The sequence below is a fragment of the Suncus etruscus genome, chromosome 15 (genome assembly GCF_024139225.1).
Source record: "Suncus etruscus isolate mSunEtr1 chromosome 15, mSunEtr1.pri.cur, whole genome shotgun sequence".
Classification (NCBI taxonomy): domain Eukaryota; kingdom Metazoa; phylum Chordata; class Mammalia; order Eulipotyphla; family Soricidae; genus Suncus; species Suncus etruscus.
Genome location: NC_064862.1, coordinates 7,434,901 through 7,447,577, shown reverse-complemented (window position 1 = coordinate 7,447,577; position 12,677 = coordinate 7,434,901). Strand labels below are relative to the sequence as shown.

The window sequence follows — 12,677 nt, the reverse complement described above, 5'->3', positions numbered from 1 at the left end:
TTCATTTCCTTTTCAGATCAGCACTGAAATGGCACTTTGGAGTCAAACTGTTCCTTCTGGAGCATATTCCTAGTCGTGTGTTAAATAGTTTTGGATATAGAGGCAATGCATATAATCAGAGGTCAATAGTGTTTGGGTAAACATGATATAATGTACTGAAAACGACAAAGTACATTATTTTGTTTTTCTTTAAAGAGGGACTCAATCATACTTCCTAACCTCTGGTAGTCCCAAGTAAAATAAGTGAATATATTCCTAACATTGTATTTGAGTTTCCCTTAAATCATTTTTCCTTCAAATAATGAACAATGACATGTTGTTTTGTTCTGGAAGCATTCTGAAAGCCCTAAAATAGATCCACTCTTTTCCCTGTTTACAGCTTACTCTTTACTCTGGAAGGTTTGAAGAATTCCAGAACACTCTGACAAAAAGCAATGAGGTGTTCGCCACTTTCAAACAGGAAATGGATAAAGTGAGTATCGCCTTTCCCTCACGAATTAGTGACATTTTCTATTTTGACAGGCAATTCTCTGTTGGGGTCATTTTTCTCTCACTAAAAGATTTCAGTGCATGTCATGAGGTAATGAAACATTTATAGGTATAAAGGAGATTTGAGCTGTATATTTAATGGTGAGTATCTGGTGAGTTACTCTTTGGAAGTGTAATAATAAAAACCCACTGTACTGCATTTTGACTCTTAAGACAGTTTTATTTTTTTGCCTTTAGTTTATGAATAGCTTTGAAAAAATGAGACATTAGCAAGTTAACACTAGCTATTTATACTGGAATAAAAACATAACCAATCCTGAAAAAAATTAAGACAAGAAAAGTAGCTTTCATACAAATATGTAATAATAAAATGTTAGAATAAAAAATAACGTTTTATAGAATCTTTCTTTGAAGGGAGTTATGTGATACAATGTATGCTCAACCATGGAGCCAGAGATTTTGACGTGTCAATCCCCTAAGTAGAATGAAATCTAATAATTTGTAGTTGACTTTTCATGAAAATGATCTTCACACTCCAAATTCAACAAAATGACAACCAAGTTTTTTGACCCCAACAAGAAGAACCCTCTAAAAGGTAATAAAATCAAAAACATCTTGCATAGGTAAATTCCTGATTTTTGTATAAGTTCAAGTTCAAATTGCTATTATTCAAGGAGTCAACTATAATTAATAGGGGTTCAATTGAGAAAATGAAAGCATGAACTCAAATTCAGTTCTGACTTAAACAATAGCAGACAATTCATTTATTCCCCTGAACTTAATTTTTCTTATGCATAAATTATTAGTTCCCTTTCCTAGTAACCCATACCATAATTTTTTAAGTTTTTAAGAGGTTTATAAACTTTGTGAAAATATTTGACAACTACAAGGTACTATTATTATTTTTTAAGCATACTGTTTAAATCTTTTCAACGCAGTGTTTTAACAAAAATTAGCATCAGAACTCTATTTCTGTATGATCCCATTCACAATTGTACCTCAGAAAGTTAAGTACCTCTGAGTCAACTTAACTAAAGAGGTGAGAGGCCTATGTAAAGAAAACCACAAAACACTGCCTCAAGAAATAAAAGAGGACACACAGAAGTGGAAATATATACCCTGCTCATGGATCAGGAGGATTAACATAATTAAAATTGCAACACTTCCCAAAGAATTGTACAGATTTAATTAAATTTTTATAAGAATACGCATGGCATTTTCAAAGGAGTGGATCAGACACTCCTGAAATTTATATGGAGCAATAAACAACCACAAACATCTAAAGCAATCCTTGGTAAAAAGAAAATGGGAGGAATCACTTTGCCCAACTTCAAACTCTACTATAAAGCAGTAGTCATTAAAACAGCATGGTATCAAAATAAAGACAGAATAGAAAAAAGTGAGAAAGAAATGTTTTCTGAATAAACACTGCCATTAACCATATGTTAGCATATAAAAATCTCATTAAAATGTATATATATATTTGGTTTTTGGGTCACACCCGGCGGTGCTACTCCTGGCTGTCTGCTCAGAAATAGCTCCTGGCAGGCACGGGGACCATATGGGACACCAGGATTCGAACCAACCACCTTTGGTCCTGGATCGGCTGCTTGCAAGGCAAACACGGCTGTGCTATCTCTCCGGGCCCTCATTTAAATATTTTTATAGAACAATATGATACATTTTACAATTTAGCATTCAAACTTAAGTTGGTCATTGGTCATTAGAAGTTGTGAAACAACTTCTCATACAAAAATGTGCCTACTTTCATAACTTAGAGTTTTAGTATTAAAATGAATATTAAAGAAAAATTATATTCTTAAAAATTAGAAGAGGAATTTTTAATCTAGGACTCATTTATAGGCTTTTAAAAGAATATCTGCAAATTAGTGAAAATATTGGGTAAATGTACTTGTATTTGTCACTGTGGTCCCATAAATTTCTTTGTTTGGAGGGTTCTTTTATTGGATAATGGGTCAAACCACAGACCGTGAAACTCAGGTTTTTACTTGTTCTACAGTTAGAATTAACTCCTGGTGGTGCTCAGGGCACCATCTGGGATGCTAGGGATCAAAACTCAGTTGGCTATGCAAGTAAGTGCCTTTTCCAGCTGTATTATTTCTCTGGCCCAATTTCATTAAGCTTGTAAAGGTATTGATTACACTAAATGTTTATAAGGAGCTGGACAGATACTGGGATTAAGGTTATTACATTGCTTTTAGCCACTCCACTTTGATCCTCAGCTCTGCATATGGTCTTTCAAGTAATGCCAGGAATGACCCTGAGAGTCAGGGGTAAGCCCTCAGCTCTTCTGGGTGTGTCCTTCCACAAAATTAATTAATTAAATGTTTATAAACTGCTAACTTGGTTAAACACTATCCTAAACATAAATCAATCAAAAACATTTAGAGCTTCAGTTGACTTCTCTACGGAGCTCAGGAACTGACAGTCTGGGCATAGTCTCTTCTTCCAAGGGTATGCAGCCTCTAGCAACTTAGCACCATGCAGCAAATGTTTAGCTATGATTTATCCAGGGACAATACACCTTATTGACTTGTTCTTCATTCCATCCAACCAGGGAGGTAATTCTATAACCAATGGGAGTAAATAAATAAAGTATAAATAAAATAAATAAGTATAAAGTATAAATAAAATTAATTAAATAAATAAATAAAGTATACTTTATTTCTGTATCCCCCATTCCTAGCCCAGTATAATTCTAGCCAAGCAAGTATGCACTGCATATGTTGCATTAGACAGAATTAAGTAACTCTGGCCCTACTTCAAGATCACCTATTCCTTTACCTAAATGAGTTTCAGCAACCCCATTTTTAAAGTAAAGGTGAAAAAAAAAACACTTTTCTTTTGGACTGTTGCAAAAATAAAAGAAATGATATATTCAGTCACATTTCATGAGTCCTACTGCACTTTATATATGTAAAGACCAAGAAAATAGCAAGTTGTCATTGTGTGGTGACTTCTCAGAGATGCCCGGATATGACCAACATTTTAATGGCTTAAAATTCAGGCTGGCTGTTTCCTAATTATTTCTATAGTCATTTTTATCATTGAGAAAGTATTAACTAGTCTCTTGTTTAATAACATAAATAATATAAATTGCAAGCTTATTCCAGGGGTACAATAAAGCTATTTTTAAGTAAAAGATAAAGCAAAGACAAAACAGCCTGGTACTAACTAGGTTCCTTTTCCTGGTTTGGTTCTGGGTGTTAGTGTGTTTGTTCAGCACTGATCTGAAGTCAATCATGACTCCTCTACTTGCTCAACTTTCTTTTCCTGACACGGAATTTGTGTTTGTCTCAACAAACAAACAAACAAAAATGTAATAAAATAACATTTCTTAACATCATATATGAAGCTAATATCTTCTTTTACATTTTAACTCTTCAGTATTAACATTAAAATACTCTAATTTCTGCAGACAACCAAGAAAATGAAAAAGCTAGAAAAAGACACAGCCACATGGAAAGCCCGGTTTGAGAATTGTAACAAAGCTCTACTGGACATGATTGAGGAGGTGAGTAAGATTTTTCCTTCAATTTTCCCCAGTCTAGACAAAACGCTCATACTTACCAAATAACCATAACTTTACAAGTAATTATCTTTGGGAAAAATCTAAATTATTCTAGAATGAGATGCATAAAATGCTGATATAAATAAGGAGAGGGCCAGAAGAATGTACAGAAGAAAGGCACTTGCTTGAATGCATCTGATCTCTGTTAGTGATCCTCAGAACATATATAGTTCCTGAGCACCCACAGGGATTTTCCTGAGCACAGAGTCAGAAATAAGTCTGAGCTTATTTACTTACCCTGGGCCACACTTATAGCTAAATATGTCCCCCAAATATAAAATAATTAGGGCAAAATAATTTTGAATATAGTCCAGATTCATAAAGAATTTATGTCCAAAGTCACATGCCTATTTGTTGATTTTAAAATTGTCCTAGTAGTGCATCACATCTACCCAACTATGGAGTAGTTGTGCGTATAGTGTGGGTCTTCTTTATCTTTAATTACATTGATGTCTTGCATAAAATAACAGGCACAGAATAAACAAGTTGATCTAAACATATATCATCTGAGAGAACACAAGCCCAGGCACTTGGAGAATATGGTAAATTTGAGGCAGAGATGGAGATGCATCATTTAATTGTGCCAGCAAGCATTTAAACACTGACAATATGTCAAACTCCGGCTAGGTTTTGAGGTTCATTCTAAAGGCAAAGATTCATGATTTTCTTCTTGGCAGGGCTTGCAGGTGAATGTACACAAGTGACCAGACCCTATTCTAAGCAAACAAGTGGGAAAATGTCTTAAAGGTCACAGTAGAAATGAAAGATGGTAGTAAAAGAGTTAGATTATTAGAAATGTTTTCATGCATGAACATGCCAACATTGAGAGAGGAAGAGAGAAAAGAGAGAGAATAGTTTGAGCAGCCAACATCCTAATTTCATGAATGATGAGCATTTCTGATTATAATTACTGTTCTAACCATTTCATACCACATTAAAACAAATTCCAAAGATATGTACTTATTGTTATTCATCAACATAAATCTAAGAATTGCCAGATTCACACAGAGATGTTCCTCTATAAAATAAATAAGGCCAATTCTCAATCTATCTCATTCTTTTATTTTAGCTTAGTTTAGTTGAGTCTAGTTAGTTAATTAGTTTGCCATAGCCTTCTAATACATGGAAGTAGAAATTTATGTACTTTAAGGCTTTAGAGCTTCTGTATTGAAGAAAAGTAATAATTTTGTGTTTAACATACAATGTGTGTGTGGGGGGAGAAGAGCAATGTTCTTGCCCAAGTGTGTCCACAGGTGTCTACTGCCAGATCCCAGAGCCTAGTAGACAAATCCCTAAACAAAAGGTTTTTGGCTTGTCTTGAGATTATTTCTGGCAATTCTGCTTCTCATATCCTTGTGTGTGTGTGTGTGTGTGTGTGTGTGTGTGTGTGTTTACATGTTTTCAAATTACAGAAAGCCTTGAGGGCTAAGGAATATGAGTGCTTCGTGATGAAAATTGGGAGGCTAGAGAATCTCTGTCGAGCTTTACAGCATGAGAGAAATGAACTTTACCAAAAAATTAGAGAAGCGAAAATGACTGACAAGGATGATGAAAGCCAGCACACCTCTGATGAAGAGCCTGAGTCGAATGTGTCTCTGGGAGAAGTCAATGCAGAGGAAGCCAACAGTGTTCACAACGCTGTGAAGAATTTGACCACTGCCTTCCTGGTAATGCACTGTTCAGAGTCCACCCTCGACCAGTCCAAAGAACTTCAAGCAGAACTGGGGAGTTCTCAAGGGAGCGGAGACAGTGCTATCACAGAACAGCCCTCTCTGAGCCCACCCTGCCATTCAGAAAACCCACAATCTCCCCTAGATCTTCAGGTTTGGGCCCAAGGAGGTAACAAAGAAGAATCTCCCCACAAAGTCAGTAATTCCCCGGAGGTGTTGCAAGCAGAACTCCAAGGTGAGGGTCTCTCTGATGGAGCACCAGCCAGTCCTCAGTCCCAGAAGCCAGAGGCTGTGACTTCTGCTTCTAGTCAGGTCCCAACAGAAGCCTCCACACCAGTGATGGAAGCAAATGCCCTTATTCCACTGCCACTAGTGGCAGTAGCAAAGGAGATGCCAGCAGGGTCATCCACGGGGCTACACCCACCCCCAGTGGCCGACTCCAATCTGGAAACAGTAGACTAAGCCTCATGGCATCCTCCAAGGTTGTGCTTCCTGATTTTGCTATGTCGGCATAACAGATTGTCCTCTAAAAGAGGCATTTAGGGCTAGAGATGTTTAATGAAAGAGACAGAATTAGAATCACAGCATTTTTAAATGTTATGCAGAGTACATTCAGTCTTTGCTATTTGTTCTCAATTTACAAATTGTTTGGAGCTTTTCTACTTAACACTGGTTGATAATGTAATTTTCTCAAATGGCAACAAAACACGAATAGCAAATTTATACTAACTTGTCATTAAGACAGTACTTAATTCATTTTCTTAACCAACAGTAAGATATGGTGCTTGAAGACACCATTGTAATATATCAGTACTGCAAATGTGATGTGTTTATTTTCATCTATGGTAAGTTAAGTAATAAGTAATGGATACCTAGACTCCATTCAAACTTTACATGCATACCATGTGCATATGTATGTCTGTGTGTATGTGCATATGTGTGTAGATAGATAGATAGATAGATGGAAGATAGATAGATGAAAGATAGATAGAAGATGATAGATAGATAGACAGACAGACAGACAGACAGACAGATAGTAGATAGATAGATAGATAGATAGATAGATAGATAGATAGATAGATAGATAGATAGATAGATAGATAGATAGATAGAGTAGTGCTCCCAATCCAAAGTTTTGTTTTCTGCACTTTTAGGTAATTATTTACAACCACAGTTTGAGGGGCCGGGAGGTGGCGCAAGAGGTAAGGTGCCTGCCTTGCCTGCGCTAGCCTTGGACGGACCGAGGTTCGATCCCCCGGTGTCCCATATGGTCCCCCAAGCCAGGAGCGACTTCTGAGCGCATAGCCAGGAGTAACCCCTGAGCGTTACCGGGTGTGGCCCAAAAACCAAAAAAAAAAAAAAAACAAAAACAAAAACAAAAAAACAACCACAGTTTGAAAATAATATGCACAATATATTTGACATACCACATCTCTTTAACTTTTGTCATAGTATATTATTATAACTCTCATTTTTATTATATAAATTTCTTACTGTACCTAATTTATAAATTAAAACTTTATCATTAAAAAACATAGTATAGAGAGGATGCGATGCAATCTGTAGTTTCAGGATTCCTCTGGGTATCTTGGAGTATAGTCTATACACCAAAACAAGATTACTGTACATATAAATACATTGCTTGAACATATGCACTGTGCATATTTATATTTTACATGCTTGCATAAACATACAATCATTTTGATTATCTCTTTGAATGGAAGAAAAATCCCTTTTAGGTTCTTTTGGCTGGTCTAATAATTAAATTATTAAAGGACAGTTTAATAGGTGGAAAATACATTGAATTATATATGCACAGGACCCTAAAAAGATAAAAGGCTCCTCAGTAGACAAGCAAATGAGATTTCTGGGCCATTCTGAGTTAGGAAGAAGGTGCTAGTGATTTCAAACTACAAAAGGGAGGGAAATATATATATAATTATGGGAAAAGCAAATGTTTGTTCAACAAATATTTGCTATGTACACAAAACAAAGGGACATAGAGAAGACTGAACAAACAGGCCTTGTTACATATCCTCCAGTCTACCATACATAGTTCATATTCCTTATGGTTGGACCAGAAAGGTTTCTTTGAATCTGCTGCATCTTAATTGCTTTTAACCTAACACAATCTATATGCTAAATTAGCATATTTCAGGATGGTACATTTTGCTTCCCCAGACCTTTTTGGATTTCTGACAATTAAAATATTTAGGTCCTAAATAGTCTGTAATCTGGTTCACACTTGAGAGTGTAATGGAATTATTTTCTAAGTCTCATATCAGAAGTATTTAGGCTTCCTGGCGCTGGTCAAAAGTAAATAATGTAATGGTAGATCAATAAAACTAACCAATTTATCAAAGAACAGAAGAGAAAGTGATAAGATTGCAAAACTCTATACAGAGAACCTAGACACAAAGATGGCCACAAACTGCCTTTAACAGAGTAAGGGGTTAGGGGGGTAAGAGGAGGTAACAATTACAAACTATTTTCAGCTGCTTCTACTATACTCATCAGCTTGTTGCCATACAGCTCACTAGACCCAAGAATGGGCACAGCCCATTCTAGCTGCCTAGAAGGGAGGTGGCCATTAGGGAAAAGAGGGAAGGGAAGAAGAGTTAGGAGCATTGAGAGTCCTCAAGCTAAGAAGAGATTATTCTTTAGTTCACGCCTCTGTGCCGTAGGGATCTTAAGATAACTCCTACCTGGTCCTATATCTACCATCATATCTACCATCATATCCCTGCCATCCCTGTTGCCAGTCTCCCCTGAAACCATCTGTTCCTTCTTCTAAACACCCTCTTTTGCCGCAAGAAATTGTATCTCCATTACTATTTCGCAAAGGTTATTATTTATACAAAACAGAAATCCACACAGGCTTACAAACCAATACATTTCCTGTGCTGAAGAATTCTCTTCAGCCAAAAATACAATGCAAAGAATAAATGGGTCTCTATCACAAAGACTTGAAAAATAGGTGAGGATTCGTAAGACAAAGGTAGGAACAGCTGGAGCTGTCTACATGCCTACTCTGTATTACATTATGGTTGCTTGGCAAGAATCTTTAATAACATTGACAGCATGATTTCTTTATCTCAGGTAAAAGGAGGTTACAACAAAGAAATAAGAAGGAGGAAAAGAAAAAGTGGAAGGCAGAGAAGAATAGAGAGGAGAGAGGGGGAAAGAAATGTCTAGCTTTACTTTCCCTTAAAAATTGAATGCAAATAGAAAAATGAAGTAAAGCAAGATTCCCTACCCTTCATCCAGGAAATCATTCTTCAGTGCAGCAAGCATGTGGCTATGTGCCAAGGCACAGAAAGTGCTTGGAGGCAGCAACCATATGCTGCAAGAAGAGTAAACTGCATAAAATTTGTTTGAAGTAGACAGTAAGGGCAATAACAAAATGCTAGTCAAGGAAAACAATTTTCAGGGAAAAGGCATATCATCACTGTTTGAGAACCCATGTATTCCCAAAGGTTAAAAATCTATCAGATATTATAAGCACAGGGGTACAGCCAAATTCAGCTATACTAAAAATCCTAGATATTTAAACATTCATTGATTTCAGAGCCAATATTCACCATAATAACTAAGGAGATCTCCTTTCCCTCTATCTACAGAGGCCAAACTTCCAAAAATGGAATAAGATTTTATCATCATAGTAAAGTCTAAGTTTGAATGTTTAGTGAGAGAAATAAACAGGAGATGAGTCCAAGTCCAGAAAATCAAACATTTCATACCCAAATTTTTCTCTTTTTTTCCCTTATACAAAGGCATTCATTACAGCACATTACTCATAAACATGTATATCTTAGTCAGTTTCAGATATAATAAACTGCCTAAAATTTACCAAACTTCATATACACTTTGGGATAATTATTTTAATATTTGAATAATATTTTATATAGTCATATATATTTCATATATATTCATATATTTTCATTTGTATTGTAATTGGTCTGGCTCATTATAACAATAATCCATAAGGTCTGAAAGAAAATAAAAATTTGGCTCCTTATCAAGTTCATGTAACTCTTGAGATCCTATGTCTATTTTCCAGAATTTGTTGGTATTTTCTAAATTAAGTAACTGAAATTTGTGTATTTATTAAAAAGGCACATCTTTTCACTTGATGCTGTATGTAATGACTTAATTTAAGATGTTTCATCCGTATTTATTTTAAATTGTATTGTCTTGATATTACAACTATACCAAATAAGAATAATGCTTTTCCCCTATTTTTGGTTTAAGTCATGAACTCTGAGTTAAAAGTATGAACACACAAAAATGTGTGTTGAAGGAAAGTGTCTATAGATTCCCCCCTGCCAGACTCTTCACTGCTAGTACATACTGTCTCCCTAAGTCTGGCAAAACTAGGTTTTCATAAAATTATCCAACAGTATCCAAGATATTCTAAGTAAGACAAGAGCATAGATATGAAAGAGAATAGAATAGAAATAGAAAAGAGAAAGAGAAAGAGAAAGAAAATGAGCACATTTCCCTTCTACCTAGTTCTAACTGCTCTAAGAATGTTCTTGAATGCACCTTTTCCCTTTCCATCTTTGTTTCATTATTCTCACCTACCTGGCTATTTTAATCCAGGAGAATTTTCTTGAAAAGTCATTTGTTATTCCTTTTATTGTTATTTGTTTATTTTTACAGATGCAATAATATTACTGTTTTATATATGTGGTTCTGTTACATCATGCCACCACCACTGGCAAGCTCCATCCACCGCTATCTCAATATCCCTCTCCACAATCCAATACCTTTAAACCACAATTCTCTTAACTATTTCCCCATGTTGTTTCCATGAAATAGATTGACTAATCCTTTTCTTTGCTTCTTTATATGCACATGAGTGTTTAAAAAAGGAACTTAATATGCTTTGAGAAGATGGTTGTTTGACTAGAATGGAAGAAAATTTAAACAACTTCATTTAAAATTTTTCCTTCTCTTCTTTTTCAAAAATGCATGCTACAAACATTATTTAAATGAATAATTTATTAGAAAAATATAAGTATTGTATATTCATGGTAAAATTGAAGCCATTTTTCAATATGACTAAAACAACCATTTGAAGTTTGAGGAAATTTCCTCAGCCTTCTCTCTCCTTGCTACTAGATATAGCCAATATTGTATGAAAACAAGAAAAAGTATAAAGGTTGAAAACTCACTAAAAAAAAAGGTATGGAGTTAAACATGGTGACTCTTCTCACCAAATGATACCATCAGAATGCAAATGGGATTTTAGAAGGTGAGTATTGCATTGGTTTAAAGTTTTACCAGGATGAAATAATTTCTATTTCTGTACTTCAAAATATGAACATTGAAGCATCACTGGGTGTGGCCCAAAAATTATGAACACTGAAGTTCAACCCTAAAACTGTTTCATTCAGGTAGAAGCTTTTAAAATGATGTGATAAAGGTTTTGTGTGGGGCTGAGAGAATACAAAGGTAAGGTACTTGCTCACAGCTAATCCCATTTATATTTCCAACACTGCCTCTGGTCTCTGAGCTCGCTCCTAGGCCCTAATCACTGCTGATCATGCAGCTCAAACCCTCCCTACCTATTCCCATACATATTTTTTCTATATCATGTTACTTATCGGCATCAGGAATTGGTGATAATACCTGACAGAAGAGCTATAAATGTTAGTTATACTTGTGTAAGTTTGTGAGTTTGACATATTCACATGCATAAATATGTGTCTCAAACATGATCAGAATTTAACTCTGTTTCTTTCTGTGGCCAAATTTAAGAGCAAATCTTTCTCCCTCGTGGATGTTCGTCTCAGCTTTCTAGTAACACCAACATCTATCCCACTTCAATTCTGAATTCTTCTCAAGGGATATATTGTAACGTTCAATTACCTCATGTCATAATTTAAAAATACCTAGGTGTAAAACTCATTATTTTAGAACTGACAGTCAGTTGATGACATTTTATGTCAAGTAACATAAAACTCACTGTAGAAGCAAAGAAAGAACTTGAGTGAAGTGGGAGGAAAAGGAAAAGAGAACAAAAAAATCTGATATTTCTCAGATTCTATCTGAGTACTTTTATATAAAAGGAGAAGTCAAAAGACAGTACTTTAAGAGTAGTGAGTTTAATGGAAGGAAGGGACACATAAATCAGGGGAGACTTTTGTAGAAGGTCCATAGGGGACAAGAGACATAACAGCATTAATCCACTTCCACACCTCAAATTCATCCTGGGAGTTTTTACAAAATGTTTCTTAATGCTGTTGCCTTATTGTTTTTTTGTTAAAAATAAACAAATAAATAAATAATAAATATTTCCTCTTCCATATAAATTTATTTAACATTATAGAACATTTAGAAAACAAAATAAAAGGAAAATACTTTTGATTTTTTTCTCAGCTTTCTTGTTGAATATAGTTTATCTTTAGGGAAGGTGTACTAATTCAAGTGTGAGTCGTAGCTAGTAATAGCTATCAGTCTTGAGTGTTTATACTGTGTGTTCAAATTTTATATACTTTACCATACAAACATGGAAGTATGCTGTTTTAGTTATACAATATACATGACTATACAAAACCCAATACACAGCACAAGTATAAATAGTTTGGAAAAGCTATGTAATGCCTCATGCTTGAAACTTCTCTTTCCCAAATCCAAGCCCAAAGAAACCTCTCAGATACACATGAGTAAGATGACTAAACCTTTCTTAGTGGGTAGAAGATGGTGTCACACCTGGTTTTGTGCTCAGGGATTTCTCCTGACAGTGTACAGGGAACCATAAGGATTACCAAAATTGGGGTTCAAGTCAGCTTGCCTTACCACTATTCTACCTCTTTTGCCCCCAAATGACTATATTTCATACTGCTCAAAAAATAAACTTTGATAAGTGGAAATATAGCAACTAACGAAAGTAAAGATAAAATCAAGCCCCGCATTAAATT

General features: G+C 35.2%; 2 protein-coding genes across 2 annotated transcripts in view; both read left to right on the top strand.

Annotated features, from left to right (window-relative positions):
- Window positions 1-6,213, top strand: part of TXLNB (taxilin beta) — a 66,134-nt gene extending 59,921 nt beyond the window's left edge. The window contains exons 7-9 of the mRNA XM_049788020.1: window positions 380-472; window positions 3,929-4,024; window positions 5,494-6,213. Coding sequence (XP_049643977.1) covers window positions 380-472; window positions 3,929-4,024; window positions 5,494-6,213 — 909 coding nt within the window. The remainder of the gene's footprint in view (window positions 1-379; window positions 473-3,928; window positions 4,025-5,493) is intronic.
- CITED2 (Cbp/p300 interacting transactivator with Glu/Asp rich carboxy-terminal domain 2) overlaps window positions 1-12,677 on the top strand; it is a 1,046,546-nt gene that overhangs the window by 159,272 nt on the left and 874,597 nt on the right. The gene's annotated exons all lie outside the window — the stretch shown is intronic.